The sequence below is a fragment of the Barbatula barbatula genome (assembly GCF_947034865.1).
Source record: "Barbatula barbatula genome assembly, chromosome: 1".
Taxonomy (NCBI): domain Eukaryota; kingdom Metazoa; phylum Chordata; class Actinopteri; order Cypriniformes; family Nemacheilidae; genus Barbatula; species Barbatula barbatula.
This window is the reverse complement of record NC_136766.1, coordinates 10,147,180-10,167,875: the sequence shown is the minus strand read 5'-3', so window position 1 is coordinate 10,167,875 and position 20,696 is coordinate 10,147,180. Positions and strand designations below refer to the sequence as shown.

Below are 20,696 nucleotides of genomic sequence, written 5' to 3'. Positions count from 1 at the left end.
GTGACAATAACTATGCCTTGACCAATTCTGTGAAGTTTCATATTTCTCTCTCCCTCTCATTCAAAGCTTCATCCAGAGACCAGTTTGAGCATGACGAGTACGTCCCCATGAGTTCCCCAGCAAAGCCAAGTTACATCCCACCCACCCCAGATCGCAGTATCAGGTGCGTACCTTTGGAATCTTCACAATATAATGGCTGCACGGATCGACGTGCAATCCGGCCGAACCGTCTAGCATTGGGAAGGCGGAGTTTGCAAAGCGCCCCGCAAACAGGTGAAGTAGCAGTGCAGCCTTCTAGCCCAGGAGAGTACATCAATATAGAGTTCGGGGATCGTCCGACATATCCCACAGGCTCACTGTCTGCTGAGGGCTCCCCCTCAACCCTCAGCAGGGAGCAACGTAGATCCCCTCTACCGCAGGACTACATGTCTTTAGATGTGGATGGTCTCCCACCGAAAAGTCATTCCCCAAGGCCTTCTCTAGTAGCCCCCTGGAATCCTCCTACATACATCCGGCCTTCCTCATCCTCCCACTGCAGTGGGATTAGTGTGGGTCAACCTGACGAATACGCAGAAATGTCTTTTGGAGATGATGAGGAATGTAAGAGCCCTACAGCCATGCTCCAGCACCTGTGTGTCCTGGAGCAACAGTTTTTTCCTTACAGCCCCCCGACCGAGCCCAAGGTGGTCTGCGCTGATCCTCAGGGCAGGCGGAGGCACAGCTCAGAGACTTTTGTCACATCTCCAGGGGCATCAGGTGGAAGTGCCCTGGATGTCAAAAGCATAGTGCCTAGCAACACGCAGCAGGTGGGGCGCAGTAAGTGTCTGAACTCTGCCTCTTTTGACAGTGTTTGGACTGACAGTGTGACATCTGGCAGTGAGGTGACAATGGGAACCTCCTCAGATAGACCCGATTCCTCCTCTGTGAGGTCTGGAAGGACTCTACCTGCAGAACACCAGAACGGCCTAAACTACATCGCCCTGGACCTGAGAGATAACTTCCGGCCCGGAAATGCTCGTTCACCATCACCCAGTCTTTCTCCCCCAGAGAATGGTGCCTACGTCAGCATAGATTTAATTACAGCTGCATCTAAAGGTAAACAGCTTTATATTTAGACCTTATGAATTATGTACATGCTAAATTTGAATTAAGTTATTGTTTTAGATTGTGGTTTTGAGATGAAAGTGGTCAAGAAAACAAGCGTTGGAAAACTTTTTCAGTTTTTGTAATGTTACTTAGATTTGACTCAATGTTGATGCAAACGTTTCAGTCTCAATTTGTAAGACATACTTCTTTACTGCAGAATATCTGTGTAAAGTTGTCAGCTTGTCATTTTTGTCAGTATGTTTCAGTCCCAAAGTTTTATAATTTAAGATACTTATACAGTACACAATATATTTACATAAGAAGAGTTTGGTTCCAAAACTCCATAAAGAAAATCTAAATTATTATGTTACCATGTTTTTATTGTGTTAGTTAGCTGTATTTTTTTATTAATATGGCTCAAATCAAAACAAACCAACTGCAGTTTGATAGTTATCTCATTTTGGGAACAAACTCTTCATACATCAGATGCAAAAGCCTCAAAGGGCAGTTTGAAATTTTCTTCCAAAACACAATTTCTTTCAAGCTCATATGTTTACTGATTTAACTTTAAGGGATACTCCACCAAAAAATTGAAATGCTGTCATGAATTACTGTAATCTGTATATATTTCTTTGTTCTGTTGAACACAAAAAATGAAATTTAGAAGAATGTTAGCTACTGAGATTTCTGGGGAAGTCAAAAAAAGGTAGTCAAAGGTGCCCCAGAACAGTTCGTGTTTGACAGAACAAAGAAATTTATAGAGGTTTGGAACAACTTGAGGACGAGTAATTCATGACATTAGTTTCATTTTTGGGTGGACTATCCCTTTATTGGCAATGATTAAGTTTCTCTTTGCCATTTAAGGGAAATAACGTTTAATTTCAACATTGAAGCCTGATAAAAATAATAATTTTAGAAGAATAATGTCAGACAACACTTATAGGTCACTATAACTCAATATGTTGTCTTAGTCTCTAAGAAATTTGTGTTTTTGGCTGAAGATATGTCAAGTTTTTTCAGTATTTTATTTAGTAGTTATTCAAATACTTATAAATTAGGTCTGTTAATTATCTTTATTAAACAATAATAGAATTAAATATGTGCATGTATGTATATGTTTTTATATAACCAAAATTTATATGCACAGTACACAGACATATTATCTAAACACAAACTTTTATTCTGGGAGTGATTAATCACGAGTAAGCGTTTGACAGCCCTAATATAAATTATTACATTTGTACTTCGTGGCATTTAGAAAACATATATTCATTCTATTGGTCACACCTTTCTTGAACGTTTATTCTCTTTATGTCCACTTAGTGTTGGGGGCTGTTATTTACTTGGCTGACTGTGTGTGTTGCTGCAGGGGGAGTGAGAGAATGAAGCGTGAGTGAGTCAGTGTTCTCAGCAAGCCCCGGATGACTAATTTGTTTATCATAGTTGAAGCAGAGATGGAGGTGTGTGTGTGTGTCTGTGAAAGAGGTTGGCTTTAAACATGTGATTACTTTTTCTAGCATATTTCTATTTTCTTTTTTTTTCCATCCCCTTCCTTTCCCCTGGTAGACAGCGCTGTTGTGGATGCATGACTCAGGTGATGGCATACAGGAACTAGCCAACTAGCTACAGATATAGTCTGCTGGGTTTAGCTGTTACATTAATTGGCTGAAGGCTTTATAACATGTTGAGGCTATAGAGGTAGGCTGTTGGAAGGGGGTATTTTGAGCCATTGGTTGTCCTAATGTCTACTGGCCGAGTCAATGTTGCTATGTCGGGCTTTTCAAACAAACAAAAATGTTGAAATATTCATATAGCAGTTAACTTATCAGTGACATAGTTAAAATTGGCCGATACCAAGCTCATGTACTCGCACTCATATACTCACTCAAAACAGTTGGGTCAATTTTAACCCAACAAATAAACCAATGCTGGGTTTCTATAGCACCGACCCATTGCTGGGTTATTTTAACCCAATATATTGAAATTTAATATCAATTTACAAGAATCAAATAAATAAATAAACAGAACAGAGGCTAGTCTAGCTTGTACAATTATGACCAACCTAAACAAAAGCTACCAAATAGTATTAGCACCTATTGTACTATTGCTCTTTTATGACATATCGCTTATTGCTCCCTGAACTCTTTGAATGTGGCTTTGGATAAAAGCGTCTGCTAAATGACTAAATGTAAATGTAAATATCAGCACCACCAGGCTTGGCGTACTCCAAAATGTAAATAAACAACACTTATCAACTGCTTGTAAAAGAAAGTCTTCCTCAAGCATCATGGTTCCCACAATAACTAAGACTTAATAGGAACTGGTTTTATACCCAAGCTGCAGAACAGGATGGTCTTTCCTTGCTCCTCCTGATACTGAATGATGTTTGTTCTAACCTATAAACAGATATTCTCTTTGGTAAATATGCACGCACACACCGTATTATTATTATTACAAAATAATAATTTATAATTAAACTGTATAGTCACCCTGCAAATTCTCTTTTCTGTCTACTGTAGTCTTGTAGACGACAGTCTGTTGGCCAAAACAGAGAGGCTCAAGAAGAGCTTTTCCCCCAGGCCACTAGACTCCTTTATATGGATGGACACATCCCGCACTTGAAGGACAGTGTAATGTCATTCCTCAGATCATTGCACTTTACCATTGTACTTTTAAAATAGAAACATATTTGCACATTTCTGATTCCATTGCCATCTGCTGTCTACCTCAACACTGATCTTTTATTTAAACCCCCATTTATCATAAGAGAACAATCTTTAAACTTCTTAGTATGTAAATACATTGTTATTGTTATTTTCCTTTGTATATATATTTTCTATTTTTTCCCGCTATGTTGCACACTTATATCAGAGTACCAGATGAACATTTCACTGCTTGTTTACAAAGTGTATATGACAAATAAAATCTTGAGTGTTAAAGTGTGAGCGAGACAGACTGACTTGTGCATTGATATTTAAAATAGTGAGACCATTGACGATACACAGTTCATTTCATAGCAAATGTTTATCCGGTTAACAGTGTTTCTCCTACCATTCCTTAAGTGGGAGCCCCGCCCCTCCAATGGCACCCCAGCCCCCTTGAAGGTCAAGTTAATTTTGTTTTCTATATAGAGCCAGATCACAAGAGAAGTCATTTAATGTTGCCTTTCCTATGGAACATGTCTACACCTTGTTCTTTTATTAAACAAACTAAATAACATTATGGTATTTAGCTTATTTACATGGTGGCATGTCATTTCTGTTTCTACATGGTCGCGCGTTTACAATTCTCCTCTGCTCTCCGTGTGGAGACACGTACGCGCACATACACAGGTTAGCACACTCCTTCCAGCGGACAGAGAGCGCGTGTCAGAAAATATGTTGCGTCAACCATCTGAAAAGTAAGCAGATAAACATAATTTGCATTTGAATGCATGCAACATTCGCTCTCATGCACAAATAAATTATTTGCTGCTATGTGCTTAAAAAATATTATGAAGTAATAAATGTAACGAAATAAAATTAACACACACGTCATTTGAATTCAGGTGCTTTTGACTGAGGTGCGCTGCAGCGGTTGGGAGCCCTGATGCCGACAAATATCTAATATGATTTCCACAAAAGTTTATGACATACCTAAAAGTTTCAGACAAAGAAAAACAAAGCGAGGGGGCGTCCCAAACTATTTTTTTATCTACGTTTAAAATAGTTTGGTTATAAAAAGCAAGTGTTGGTTGGTAAAAAACACGGCATAGAAACGTGTGTATGTATATTTACACATGCGCATATTTAATAGGGCTGTGCAAAATTATCGCTAACAGCTAACTATTGCGATAATTTTTTTTTACGATAGTGTATCGATAGTCCAACCTATAGTATCGATACCTTAAATAAGTCATGTTTTGAATGGATTCAAAATGACGTTTCATCGCATAACCATTTTTTCCGTTCCCGTTGATGTCGCTGTGATTCGCTGTCATACGGACAATGTCTCAAAAGGAAACGGGTGCGAGAAAGCAAATGGCGTAAAGTAGATTCATTCATATAATATCACCAACAAGCTTCCGTATATATCTTAGCTCGTGCAAAGAAAATAACAGAGTCGGTGGTGTATTTTATTTGTAAGGATTTGCGACAGTGTGGTTGAAAACCCCGGCTTCGGGCATATGGTGAACACTAGCTGTGTTATGTGATTCCGATTCGCAGGCACATAACGGACGTAGAAGTACCCGGGATTTACGAAGAGGTAAAAAAATCCCGCAGCTCGGTAGAACGAGTGACCCTGACTTGCAATGCATCGTATGTTAGGATTACATCACAACCACAGACACGCGCAATGCATGAGACGAGCCATACTGGCATAAACATTGCGGAGTTACTGAAAACTGCACTGGTGGAGTGGGATATAAAAGAGAGTCATACTGACAATTTCAGTTTTATGAATAGATTTTAATGTACTTTGTTTTTTATTAACAACATACTGAAAAAAATACGTTTTTTGTGGCATTTGCATTTAAATGTTTAATGACTAAATATGCACTTTAAACATTATATGTTCGCTGTTCAGTAACACTGTGTAAGCAAGATGACAAATACCTCTTATAAATAGCTTTGTTAATAAAATTGAATGGAATCTTTTGTGTCTGCAGAGTTATCACTATAATTAGATGAACATACCAGAATACCATAGATTGTACACACCAACATGTATTTTTAGCTCACTCTTAATTTGTATTTATTTAAAACAAATTATTGCAATATATCGAACGTTTGTATCGTATTGAATGTATTGTGATATATTGTATCGGGACCCATCTATCGTGATATGTATCGTATCGTGAGGCCCTTGCCAATACACAGCCCTAATATTTAATAAGTATTATTAATATTAACTTACCTCTCTTCTGTCAGCAGGGGTGCCGGTCGACTATTGAAATAATAACCGCTCACCCAGCTAAATTTTAAACCAACTGGCTGGGTTGTTACAGAAATGACTCCATGAACGTCAGAAATAACCCAACAAAAGGACTATTGGGTTACAAAAGTAACTCAACGTTTTTTTAGAGTGAACACTGATACCAAACAGCAATACCGATAGCTCACATGACACCTGACAGAAGTGACTGAAACTTGTGCTTTGAAAGTTTGTGAGAAGCACATCAAATTGTCTTTTTTCGTAATGTGTTTTGAGTCAGAGTTATCTTAACAAAAAAATACTGGTGTATGCATCTGTATTGGAATCGGCGAGTACTAGAGAAAAATACTGGTTCTCGTACTGTCTTTAAAAATGGTATTGGAGCATCCCTAATTTAAACATTTATTTTCCCCTTTGAAAAGCTGTTAATGTTTAAACTTCTTGTTGTCTTGCAGAAGTTGATCAGCAGATCATGTCAAAAGTGAATCTTAGTCTGTCTGTGTCTTTGTTCACTGTGTGTCTCCGTGCCTGTCAGCACCTGTAACATTTATTACATCAAATCAAACCTTGTGGCCTGTATGTAGTGTAGTGTACTTTGTTTTAAATGATCGGTGGACATTGTATGAATTTTAGATGTAGTTGATATCTTACAATATTTAAGATCTTGCCAGCGCATTTAGGTCACCCTGACATTCTTTTCTCTTTTACTATGTATTTCTCCTCTTATTTGTCTGTCTTTCCTGTTTTCTTAGGGTTGTCATGGTACCATTATTTCAGTAAGTGAAGACAGGTCACGATAACAATTTTTGTACTAGACCAAAAAAGGATTATGCTGTTGACAATGACATAGCTCAGGTATTTCAGTGAAGTGAACATTTCTTCAAATAAAAAAATATGCAAGTGAAAAAATATATGTTGTAGAAGTAGTTGAAGTTTGACTTAGAAGCAGTCTTTTTATTTACAGTTTTTTTAGTCTTGTTCATTTTTTATGCTTAACTTTGTGTTTATGTTGTATTGAGTTGTCCAGCTCTTTTTCTTGTAATTTTGTTATTTGAATTGATGAGGAAGATCTATTTGCCTTTGTTTGCATTACAATGCCATATATTTGACAGACATGCAATATTTTTCAACTCCGTTTACATTTATTATTGACCAAGTTTCACGATTTGCACACGAGGACGGACGCAGACAGCGGGTTTGGGGTTAACACACGACTTTAATAAGGCAAAACAAAAACCCACAAGGGGGTAAAACATTGAGGACAGAGGTATAACATGACGAGTAAACAGGAACATAAACTTAGAATCCACTACTGGAAGCACTAGACAAAAGAAACCACTAACTAGACTCTTTTAGCATATCACAATGTTAGTTTAAACGTTTATCACCACAACAGTTAGGTGCTCTGCTGCTTGCAACGGCAAACAACGTGCTGAAAACTAATGAAAACTAATAACAACGTGCAGATTATTTTGCCTTACACTTAGGTAACAATTACTAATGAAAAAGTCTAATCCCAAACAAAAAGCGAGACAGCCTCCGAACACGGGTATAGCCACAAAAACATTCTTAAAGAACATCGTGTAGAAAAAGTACAGCATCCACAGTGGAAGGTTTTAGTCCAGTCCTCCTTTCTTCTACAACTCGTCCTGCTGCACTAAAGGAAGACTTGCTGCTACTGTGCGGAATCAGAATGTGTGATGTGTGTCAGCGTGATATGTAAACTTGATAGATGTTTTAAATGTAACATCATTTCTTATCGCTTCTTTATTTAATGAATTTCTAATAAAATGAATGAATGTCTTATATATAAAAAGGAGGACAAGCATAAAACAAGCACGTTTGTGAGCTATGATGTAAAAATTGTCCCGAAGCCCGGCCCGAGGGGCCTAAATAAGTCGGGCCCGTCAGGCCCGGGCTGAAATGCAGGGCTCATGAAACCAATGAATTGCAATGAATCAACAGAAAACACGGGCATTGAATAAGGTATAAAATCAAGAGAGGAACAGGTGTAGGGCATGAAATAATTAACAAGCAATATTGTGGAGACGAGGAACAAAGACCTGAGAGAGAGTATGGCAAGCCACAATAACAATAAATGTCTCTCTCCACATAAAACACGTGGATCTATCATGATTCTGCTACAAGACTCAAAAAGCATGACAAGAGAGGGCAGAATCATGAAACCAAGCATTTTGACCAGAAGTTTGTTTTGATTGTTCATGCAGCTGAGTTCAGTCAGTGTTCCAAATAAGTTGGTGTTACTTTGCAAATACTTGTATTATAACATTCTTGTTCAATACGTCGTACTAAAGTCCCAGGACATTTACCGTTTTTATTTCTGTTTTCTGTTTTCTTGTCTCAGTACCAAGCATGTAGCACAGTCAGTGTGATGTTTGTGCATGTTTTGTTGGCTCATCCATTAGTTCTTCGATGTGGGCTAATACGTTCAGCATAGGACATGTGCTGCAGGAAATGCATCAGTGCTGAAAAATGTTTTTGTCTTTATCCACCTGGAGCAAATGTGACTCAGTGGAGCCGGTTCTTGCTCTCCTAATCTCACTCTTCCTTCTCCTGTACCATAGTTAGACCATGTTTTGTTTTTTGTTCCAAAAAAGTGCCGCAGTGCCTTTTGTATGCTTTGAAATAACAGGATACTTGAGTATGGTAATCCTTCAGCACCAAAGTATTGCTTTGATATTGCTATCTGATTTCATCACTGTCTGCACCATGGTACTGCCACTGTTGTTTTTGCCCTTTATTTTGAAATCAGTCTCTGCCATGCTTTATCTTTCACCATCTCTCCATATCCAGATTTCTTACATTAGGTATACTCAAACAACATCAGCACCTGCACAGCTTCGTCCTGCTCAATACAGTAAACTTACCTTTGCCATCTTTACCATAACTGCTAGTGTATAATGATGTTGAGAACCATATTTGATATGTAATGTTAGGGTTGGATGCAAAAAATAAAGTATATAAAACATTTTTACACGAATACCTAATTATTAATATTGTATCGGCAGGTTCCACCCTTATGGAATATACATTAAATGTTTGCACTACCTGGCTGATATTTCTAAATTTGGTGTCTTGAGAAATCACAGCTGTTTGCAGACTCTGTAAATAGCAAAGTCAGTTTTTCCATCAAAACTAGCCAATCAGAAACCCTGTGTCTCAGAATTATTTTGCTTGTTGTTGACATGTAGTTTGATTTATTTGGAGGGCATCATTATAAAAGGCAGTATGTGTGGTTGAAGCAAAATTGCACAAGTTGGCAAAGCAGTTAAAATCACGTACAGTGCCCTTTAAGGCATAGTTCACCCAAAGATACAAATTCTGTCATCATTTACTCACCTTTAAGTTTTTCCAAATCTGTATCAATTTCTTTCTTCGGGGCCCATTTCAATAAGGAGGTTCAACCAACACAGAGTTAAAATGTGAACTCTGAGTTGATTTACACTGAGATGCGAAACATTGAGTTTTGGGTTTCAGAACAGCAGATTTGAATTAGTTCTATCAATTCTGGGTAGGCTGACCTTAAGTTAAGCACTTGCACCACAACTAGGACAAGCCACGATCAATGGAGCTCCGATATTACAATTCACCATTGCAACGGCATACAGTAGATTTACTAATGTGCTGAAAAAGATTTTGTGGCGAGCAGGGTGGGACGAAAGCCGTGAGGGAACGGAGCGAGACCAAAGTAAATCAAAGTACATTCCTATGAACTAATGCAGCCTCTTCACATAAAGGATCTTCTATAAAAGCACAGATTACATTTTAGTCACTGAGATGATGTATGTGTGATAAAAATGCCATGAATGACTATTAATGAATGAATGAGGTACACCACTTGCGCTTTAAAAAGGGTGAGGAGATTGAAAGAAACTCTGGGTTTATCAAAGAAAACCTGCTACCATCCAGGTTAGGTTCACAGAGTAAGTTACTATGGTTACTGACTGGGAGTATAAGTTACCTCTCTTTTAGAAAGAGGCTTGAGTTACCCTGCTTTCTCGGGTTTGACATACCTTGCATTCTGAAACGGAAAACCCAGAGTTTCCCTGATTTCAGGGTTAATAGTCATTTACTACTACATTTCACTAAACCTCCTTTCTGAAACAGGCCCGTGATGAACACAGAGAAAACAATAACTTTTTGCTTACAAGCACTTGTCCAAATATCTTTCTCTTTGTGTTAAACAAACAAACAAATAAATTAACATTTATGCATTTGGCAGATGCTTTTATCCAAAGCGACTTATATTGCATGAAACTATACATTTGTTTCGGAGGATGTGCAATCCCTGGGGTCGAACCCATGACCTTGGCGTTGCTAGGGCCATGCTCTAACCACAACTTATTACCATAACTTAGTTGTTTTTTGTAAATTCATATTCTTTCGTTAAAAATATATTAAGTAATGCTAATTTTCACAACTTGGAACATGAAAATATATATTTCACTGTAACTAATGTTAATTCATTTTGCCTTAGCATAAGACTGATTCCTTTTTCCATACTTGGAAGCCTGTATTTTCCTCCTAAGAAGTTAAAATAATCGTTGACTTCAAGTTACAGCCTGTGAATAAATTTGCACGCTATTACAGTTTTAACACAGCAAGACCAACGTATAGTTATATTTTCTAATCAAACAAGAAAAACAAAACACTGCATTAAATGCATTAGCAGCCATCCTCCCAAGATGGCGCACCATTTAATGCGGCATGACGTCGATTAACAAGCTCTACATGCTTGTTTTTCTTATCAAGAAAATGTAAACTACATTTCATTACACTGTACTTGTTTATGTGTAATGACAATAAAGTTGAATCTAAAAAAAATAATCTAAAACAAGATAACCATTTAATCAGACTGTCAATATACATTGCATTTTGTTTTGAATGTTCTAATCTTTTCAAAATAAAAAAACACATACAGGCATATAATATTAGTGCGTCATGAATATTTAAAGATATTCATGACGCATAAGCTTGATTTGAAATTGTGACTAAATAAAAATTTAAAAAATTACATCTTTATCAACTTAATTTAAATAAACAAATATATGAATATTTGTTTTTATGAGCTCAAATATTCAAATATGAAATTATTGAAAAATGCCCATCCCTAGTAACTGGTACGTTTACGTTAAGTCAGTGATTCTCAACCTGGTAGGCCTCGGAGCGCCATCTAGTGGGGCGTATAGGCAGTGGTAGACTACCGCCAAATTAATTTGTATTTATCTTTAAATTGACACATTTTGTTATTTTGTAATGATTAAATAAGTCTTATGAATTTACATGTTAAAGAAACACTAAAGTCGAGGCAAGATGCATTATCTAAAAGTAAATTTATATTTGAATGTCGTAACACCAAACACGTCACATCGTCAGAATGACATTCAAGTGTAAATTATGTTACAGTAAATGACGTTACTGAAAAGAATTCAGATGTTGGAGACAGTCCTGTGCAAGCAAAAGCGTTGAAGTGTGTGGTAAAGTGCCATGACGGCTGAGAGCTGCCACCGGCGGTAGTGCAAGTTACTTTGACAAATATAATTTGTGGCCTTTCAATTGTAGATTGTTTCATTTAAAATATTTTACATTAACGCATAATAATTGGCATTCGTTTCCATTGGTGGGATAGAGTGCGGGCCTTTTTATGATTTAATATTTAACTTTAATCATTTAAGTATTCATTATTTACTGATGTTTATTTAAATGTTTTATACGCTGTAGTGTACCATTTTCACTGATGGGTTTGCGCATTATATGGACTGATGTTTTATCCTCATTTATCATATTTCAAGTATTTAACTATTTCAAGCATTTAAATAGGGTCCATATTTCTCTTTCACTCGTCATGTGATTGCTACACGCAAATATACTAATATAAATATTAATTATATAAATAATATATATTTCCCAAATCACCGCACCACCGCTGTTGATTTGTCCATTACCAGCGTTGTGATCAAAACTACCACCGTCAAAGCAGTCAGCAGAATACATTCAATTTGGTTTTATAAGGGCAGGTGCTGAGACTAAGCCTAAGGCACAGTGTGTGTTATATGTGGAGAAATTTTGTCGAACGATGCACTAAAACCATCAAAGCTACAGAGACATTTGAACTCAAAACACCCGGGCTGGTCTGACCTGCCCTGTTACCGTTACAGGAATAAATGGTTACCAAGTAGACCTGCTAAGTCTTTTCTATGATTAAATAACATTTTTCATATATATATCTGCTTCTGTGGCATAAAAGATTAACAGCAGAGTATATGTACTCTTTGAATATTCTGTGTTCATACTATCATATTTGGAAAGGTGGTCCTCTGAATTTTTTTAAACAGTCGTTGGTGGGCCATGAGTTGCAAAAGGTTGAGAACCCCTGCGTTAAGGTAATGTTTTGGCTACGCTGGTACCAGGGCCTCTGTGAATATGGGGTATGCACGCTCTTTGTGCTGTTGGAATGTAAATTAGCGAGCGCATAACTACACAGGAATGCGCTTCAATCACGACACGTAGACGCTTTTCAGAGTTTGCTCTGGGAGTTTCACACATCACGAGGTAAACAGCCAAGGTAGCAGAGAAGAGGACAGTTTGTTCTGTGTTAAGTCATCACAGATCCTCAAAATTAGCAGAGAAATGTCAGGAATGGCTATTTTGGTCTCTGTCGTCTAATGTAGTCATGTCTGATTCCACGCTGCGTTTTGCTGTGAAGTATAATGGCTGCACAAAAAGAAAGTGGCTAGATTTAGTTTATGTATTGGTTTCCCTAGCATTGAGTGTAACAATTATATCTTATTTTATCAGGAGTGTGTTATTAATAACTAAACTTTTTCCTGCAACGTTTATTACCTAGCTGTGTATAGAGAGATCTGAGCTAAAATCCTGCTCAGAGGCATCATGCCCTTTCTGTACATCACATACAGCCTATATTTACAATGTTATTTTGAGAGCACACCTTATTTACGACCATGGCATGTGCTGAACAGTGTTGCTTGCTCTTATTGCAGGAAGTGAGGACCACAGGTAACAAGATCCTTTTCCTGTGTTCAAACACACACACACACACCAACACTTTTTTTAAACCAAGTACACAAGAAAGCCAGAACAAACTTCTTTATGACATTCAGAAACTTCTATTATTTTTGTGACATTTTCATTGTCTGATCGTCTAAACATGATAAAGTACAATATTAACTTTCTGCATGTAATTTACAAAAACAATGCAAGATCAATATGTTTTTGCCCGTTTACACTGCTTAGCTACATGAAAGCAATCTGTGTGGTTGTTTCGAGCTGACGTGTTTTGCTGCAGGCCGATATTGTTTGTCAGTGATTGTGGATGACTTTCCGCATTAAGAGTTCAATCATCACTAGTTTACTGGTATACCCAGTTACTGATCTACATTGAGACTGAAACTTTGACCCTATACACAAGCAAACAAAATTTCTCTCCCTAAAGAGACCTTCACCCCATGTTTGTGTGCACAGTGATTAGTGGATCCACGATAGTTGGGCTGTTATGATTCCTTTAGAGCGATAGTTCCATAAAAAATGACTGTCAGTATTTGTTCCAAACATTTGTGATTTATTTATGTAGCAGCATAACTTTTTGGGAGCATAACTTTTTGCATTTCATTTCTTTTTGTAGAACAGATGATAGATAGGAAATGATAGATGGAATGTTAATGACCTCCAGCCTCAGTCACCATTCACTTGTAGGAGCGAAAACTGCAATGAAAGTGAATAGTGACCGAGTCTAACAGTCAGTAAATTTACATTTTGGGGAAACTTTGACCAGTTTACGCGTTGCTTATAGCTTGCTGCATTTGCTACATAGCTTGGGCAGAAGCGTGTGCTATGTAATGCCGTTTAGCACATGCAGAGATTATCTGTCATTTGTCCGTGCAAGTTCTACATAAGGAATCACATGAGCTTTTTTAAAAACCTATGGCTTCAAATAGGTTTGAGAGATGACAGGAATGTTTTGGTCCAGAACATGGCGTGCTGAGCTTGACAGTGTTATGCACATATGCAAAATCATGGTCATGCAAATACAGCGCAGCAGTCGGAATCCGGAGGTAAAATGCATATAAGATCAAACAATAACAAATCAGTCTGATATTATCATTGAAAAAAGTGTTTGATAGTTGTATTTTCGGTAGCCATACCCATAATTCTAAAAGAGAAAGCAATGCGCCTCGGATCCACCAAACAGAGTTAGAATGGAAGTAGAAGCATCTTTTCGAAGACAGTAACCCCCCTACAAACGTTGCCAAAAAAACTTTGGATTTCAATATTTTGACCATAAACATGACTGTAAGTCAGAATATTCATATGAATTTGTTTTTTGTACTTTAAGTGTGGGTTTGTCATTAAGGTTACGATTCATCGGAAGTTGTTGGTAAAGTTCAAATAGCGTAAAAGCCTTCAAGGACTCCCTATAGGGGAAAAATGGGAAATATACTTCTAGTGTCAAGGCTGTTGGAAAAAGTGGGCAGTTATTTTCCACTTAATTATTGTATTCATGCTTTATTCATGCTGTGTTGTTTTATTGTAATTTGCCCTTTGTCAAATCAAACCCTTCTTGGCAACAGCATCATAAAGCAGTGCTTTTTATTACCCTCACTATATCTAACTCTCTTTTTGTCTCTCTTTTACTCTCTCACTATCGCTCTCTGTTGCTTCTCATAGATTCAGCTTCAGTCAGTGACAGTGTATTAAAGACAGCTTTATTTAGCAAAGCAGAAGTTGCACATTGCGTGACATTTGCCGTGAATTGTTTTTCCCTTTTTTACACATGCTCATATTCATAAGCCCACATATACTTTACAGCTTTGTCTTTGTTGCAAGATGAATTTATGCCTACAGTACAGATGCAATCGTAGCTATGCCTGTGTTGAATACCTAGCAAACTCGTAACTCGACAGCATGTCCAACTTGGGTCTTTCAAACACTTTTGAATGACTGATCATAATGTTAAACTATATGAGCAAAGAAGTTACAAGAATATTTGAAATCGTTGGCGAGTCAAGCTTAGATGAGCGGAAGCCAGTGGTTTGTTACATTTTGTCTGTAATGTGGTCTTGGTATATTGTGGTGTCTTGGTGCACGTTCTCTGACACATTGACTAGACTTGCTCTGTAAGCATGACTAATAGTTTTTGGGACATAAAAACCATATATTTTTAAGCTTATTACTTTTGAATGGTAGTGTATAAATACATATTATAGAGTATGGTCACTTTTTGATCTTAAGTCATATGCATATATGGCTGAAATGAGTTTTTTTAGACAAAAATACAATTGTGCAAACATTATTTTTTCATTTCAAAACTAAATGGTTTACTTTGAGTTGTTTAAAAGCTTTTATATTGTTGATTATTTTTAGTCACAACATAATTCCCACAGTTACATTTGTGTAATTCAGTAGTTTTAAGTGTTATTCTAAAAATTATCAATAAGAAAATTGGTAGTGAGTTAGGGTCTGTAACCTTTTTAATAGTAGTGTATATTTTTTACAAAAATCCCTGCTGTTATGATAGGCCAATTTAGTTTTTTTGGGCTTTACTATACGCACCAAAAGTGGCAAAGCATATGTAAACATTTTTATAGGTTCGCCTAGTGATAGAAATGACTCCCACCATGGTGAGGGGACATCTGGCTACTGTAAGTTGGCAGAACAAGCCCTAAATTAGGTCGGAAATGAAAGGGGGCAGCAGTGTTATTGTCATTGTTCCGCTTATAGCACCAGCCTGCTTTGGCATTGCACTTATGACATGCTTGTGATCTGTGTGTGGTGACGCATGTTGAGGACGGAGTTTGCGGAGTGATGCACATTATGTTACATTGCTATATGAGATGTAACTGCAATGGCATCAACACAAGACTTGTGTATAGAAACCACGTTGTGTTGTTAATGTATTTTGCATGGTTGCATATAAAATACATTCTAACAGTAAAGAAATTAAGACGTAATATAAAAAAAGAAAAAAGTAAGTACAAGCTTGCTGATTTTTCTACATAACCAGATGGTTTTGTTGAAAACAAAATCAACCCAATATTTTAGCAAATTCACAGGAAAATTGTTGTGGCTGCCATGATGTGAACTTTCGTTTAATAGCACAGCATCATAATGTATCAATTCGTATTTACACACATCCGAAAACTCATCTGAGGATAAACTGTATGGGGTTCTCCAGTTGTAACCGGGCCACCCTACACCAACTTCCTAAGGTCACCCATTACCATTGACAGAACTTACCACAAAAGGTTATGTGTGTTTGTGTGGCCATGTTTGGTATTTATGGGCCATTTGTTGGGTCATTCAAGTTGAAGTACTTTAGGGCATCATAATGATATGAATGGGCTCTGTGTGCCAACTACAGTAGGTTTGGGAATCGAAAAATCAATTCCAATTCTGGAACATAAAACATCGGAATCAGATACTTGAAATTAAAACTTGAATTCCTCATATCACTTCCTGTGTGCATATTTTCAGAACAGTGTTAACTTGTGGTCTGCTGATATCTCAATAAAAACCCTTATGAAAGTGAACTATAGTAGTTTTACTATTATTGTAGTTACCACAGTTTAACTATAGTATTTGCAGTAAAACAGGAACCACAAATTTAACAGATTTTCATTATAGGACATAATAATACATAAAAGGGGTTCATAAATATATATATTTTTTGCAAGCCAGTCTAATGAAAATCGATAAGCAGAATCAAGATCGATAAAATTTAAACTATACCCAACCCTAGGGCCAACACGTGTGTTAGGCGGGGCCATCCTTCATAGGTTCACCGACTAGCGATAGAAGAGACTCCCACTGGGGTGAGGGGCAATCCCGCTGTCGTAGGCTGGCAGAACAAGCCCTAAATTAGGTTGGGAATGAAGCATTGTTCAATTTACAGCGCAAGCCTGCTATGGCATTGCACTATGACATGCTTGTGATCTGCGTACGGTGACGCATGTGGAGTTTGGTGTCTGTGGAGTGACGCACATGATTTTCCATTGGAGGCTGATTTTTGCTTTCTAGGAAAGTTCACTCTGAAGAACCTTTTAAGCACTTTTATTTTTAACAGTGATGCCATAGAAGAACTATTTTTGGTCCCGTTCAGACAAAGGTTCTTTATAGAACCATCTCTTTTTTACCTTTTTATGATCTGAATTATTCAGATGTTAAAGGTTCTTTGTGGGACCAAATAGTTCTTCTACGAAAAATCTTTTGAAGCACATTTTAACAGTGTTTTTTTGGACCAGATCTTCTCGATGCCATCAATGTAGTTATATATAACACCTGGATGACCCAAAGTGGATGTGATTAAACTTCTAAAAGTACATGATCAGTGTTTCCTATAGGATTTTGAGAGACACTGTGACACTGATGGCTTAGTTGTGGAGTTTGAAATCTGTTTAGCTTCTACTCTCTAATCACTTTATATTGTATTTTAAGACAACTGAATGCTTTTTTCACATATTATCGGTTCTGCTGTCATACATAAAACTAGTATAAAATATAGACTAAACACTATCCAAAAACATCTCGTACACATTCTTAAAATGAAACTTTTTGAATGCAATACACTGTTTGAAAGTTTGTTGTTGTAAAAATGGAAAGAGGATTGTGCCTGTTTATCCGTATGGCACTTAAGCAGTCAGGTTTGATCCATACTTTTATTCATATATTGAACTATAGAGACAGCAATGCTGTTCATCAGCTTAAAACTATTATATTTTCATAAAATTTTTAGGTTGATGTAAATTTAATGTTTTTAGGGTGTGGTTGTTTATGTCTGGTAACAATGGCACGGAGGCAGGGTTGAACCAGGAAGAACTCTGGGACCTTTGGTACCCTACTGGATCTGACCTTCACTTTAAACAATGAGACAGCAGCATTCCTAGCGCTCTAGATGGCCTCAGAGCGGGGAGCACTGAAAGAGCCTGTATTGTGCCCCCACCATCATTGTTAGGCCAGACAAAGCCCTTTATCAAAGGCATCGCCTGTGTGCACCGGGGTCAAAGCAGTTCAAACTACAACCTCACTACCCACCACATCCAAAAGAGCTTAGATAAGGTAATCACAGGTGAAGGGAACATTGCATTATCCTCAGGCAGGTGGGAAATGATGAGGCCGGGTGACTTGATCTGAACAGCAATCTTTATTATGTATGTTTTGTAGTCGTTTACATTTTTTTATATTGCTTTATATATAAAAAAATCCTGCACTGTACAGGTTTAATTTTCTCTTTAGAAACATGATGTAACATCTTGTTGTTTTACATTCAAAATCATTAATACTGTCATCGTCTCTTTCTTTCTACAGATTGAAGACTGTCCCATCAGACTCCTGCAGCGATGCCAGATATCGTGATATTGGCCTGAGCGCACAACCCCACATGACACTGCGCTACACACAAAAAGGATCCCGAGTTTTGTTTTCATTGACTATTATTTCTTAATGTGCTGTCTTAGAGCGACTCCACGCGCTCCATCTCATATGAGTTCAGTGCTTCATTGTGATATGCATCACAACGTTTAATTCTCACATTCTCACGTCACTTTATAAAGACACAGTAATCCAAGAATCTGATTTGGGCTGATGCATGCTGTTTACAAGCATCACAAGGATGTACACATTGTATTTATTTCCCATAAGGATTTCAGGTGCAATTACAGATCTTAGTGTTAATGTTTACGGTTTGCTTATGAGAGAGAAAGCATATATTGGAATGGCACAGAGCGGATATAACCGTATGACAGTAGTGTCTTTTTCTGAATGTCTCTGTTAGGTCCTCACTTTATATTTCACGCACAATTTTGGGCCGTAGAAACCTCTTTTGTTGGATGTGTCAGGATGGTCATGATGTTGCTAGGCTTGCCCTGTGCTGACTGTGACCCCAGGGCTGTTTTGCTGTGCCGTCTTGGCATTTGGCACAGCCTAAACATAGGCCTTTCATCTGTCTCACTAATCTTCGACCAGCATCTGCTTCTCTTTGCTACGTGCGCTAAAGAGAGAGATAGAGGAAGGGGTAGAGGGACACCTAAAAAGAGGTAGGGTCTATTCTGGGACTACCCGCAGATGAAATCTGCTACAGTTGCAGGTCGAAAGAGTTGATGATAACATAATCCTAATAAATATACTTTACATATTATTATTATTATTACTAGTTTCTTCTTGGTACCCGTAATCGGAGCCCTTCTGCCGATCAGTATGAACAAACAGCACAATTCGCAGGTACAAAAAGCCCAGTTCTGTCTGTATAAATCATTTTGCATGCTGTTGGCAAGATGAAAGGGTCTACTTGTCCGATTAACAAATTAAATAAATCAGACTTTAAGCTTTTAGGATTTATAGTTTAAAAATGTCAACATTTCATTTATATTTTATTTATAATTAACTATTTTATGTTTTGGTATAACCAATCAGTCATTTTAATTTCTCTCCTCTCAGTATTGCATACTTTGATTATTTGGTACAGTTCATGGGTCAACCTCATTAACCCAAATCTCTCTGTGCGTTCTCTGCATTGCAAAGGTATCCTAGAGAAGAGAGGGAGACACGGAGAGAACATACACACTGTTTTGCAGCTTTAGATTGACTTTTCTTGGTTACATAAACTGGCGTTGTATACAAAAACCCCTTTACTGCAAGTTGTTTTGAACAGCAGAATCAAATGTGAATCTTGGGACAGAAAAAATGCAAAAACTATATGGTACAATCTTTATTGTTATTCTGCCAATGGTATGACAGTCAACTTTGTTATAGCACATCTTAACTTACATAGACCGGCTATTACAGTCCGGCAATGAAAACAAGGTGTTACCTACCATCCAAAACTTGAGACCCTGATTGCCTCATTGTAAAAATTATATTTTTAAATCAAAAAGGGTACAGAATTGTCTTTTGGGCAATGTTAGCGATTATTGTAATTGTTTGTAACTGTGAGACCTTTACGAGTTACACAGAAACAAATATATGTCAAACAAGAGCTTTAAATCAGCAAAATTCTTATAAACTCAACTTGTATGTGAAATCAGCATTTTGCTAATGTGTTTGATCAAGTTGACCTATTTTTTGCCACGATTTTCATTAAATTGTCATCTTTGAGGTAAAATTTCTATTTGGAACTTGACTCAAGTGATTACATGGTACAGATGTGCAGTGGTGCAGCATTAATGTGTTTTCTCCTTATTTTTGGTTTATAGTTTAAACAGCTTGGCTAATCTTCTTTGGAATGTTTTTCAAAAGACCATTCGTTACTCTGCATCATTTCAAAAGCAAAGAGATGGAAAGTTTGGGCATCCCATTGCTTGTGTAGTCTTGTAATTTGCCAAATGTCTGACTAATGTTTTGGTACACTCGAGTTTCGTGTGCCATTGTTTTTCAAGTCCAAGCTTGACAGTTGGCAGTTCAGGTTGGAGGTCAAGCCTCCAGAAATCTAAAAAGATTTAAAAAAAGGAAAAAACTTTGATCATCTTTTATGGCTGTGTCCATGTGTACATACTGATGCTTTATTTTATTTTACTTCCTGCATTTGATTGACATTTCCTTTTTCCTCTGGTGGGAAAGAGAGAGTGCCAGCAGGGAACTCATTCAAGCATTGCTTTGTGTTTGTAACCTTTTTTTGTTTTTGCTTTCAATAGAGCTATTGCAATAAAAGTTCCTGTAAAAATCTG

The 20,696-nt window shown here is 37.3% G+C and overlaps 1 protein-coding gene across 1 annotated transcript in view; it reads left to right on the top strand.

Annotated features, from left to right (window-relative positions):
* irs4b (insulin receptor substrate 4b) overlaps window positions 1–20,696 on the top strand; it is a 24,423-nt gene extending 3,727 nt beyond the window's left edge. The window contains exons 2-3 of the mRNA XM_079461820.1: window positions 67–1,095; window positions 18,343–20,696. Coding sequence (XP_079317946.1) covers window positions 67–1,095; window positions 18,343–18,347 — 1,034 coding nt within the window. The 3' untranslated portion in view covers window positions 18,348–20,696. The remainder of the gene's footprint in view (window positions 1–66; window positions 1,096–18,342) is intronic.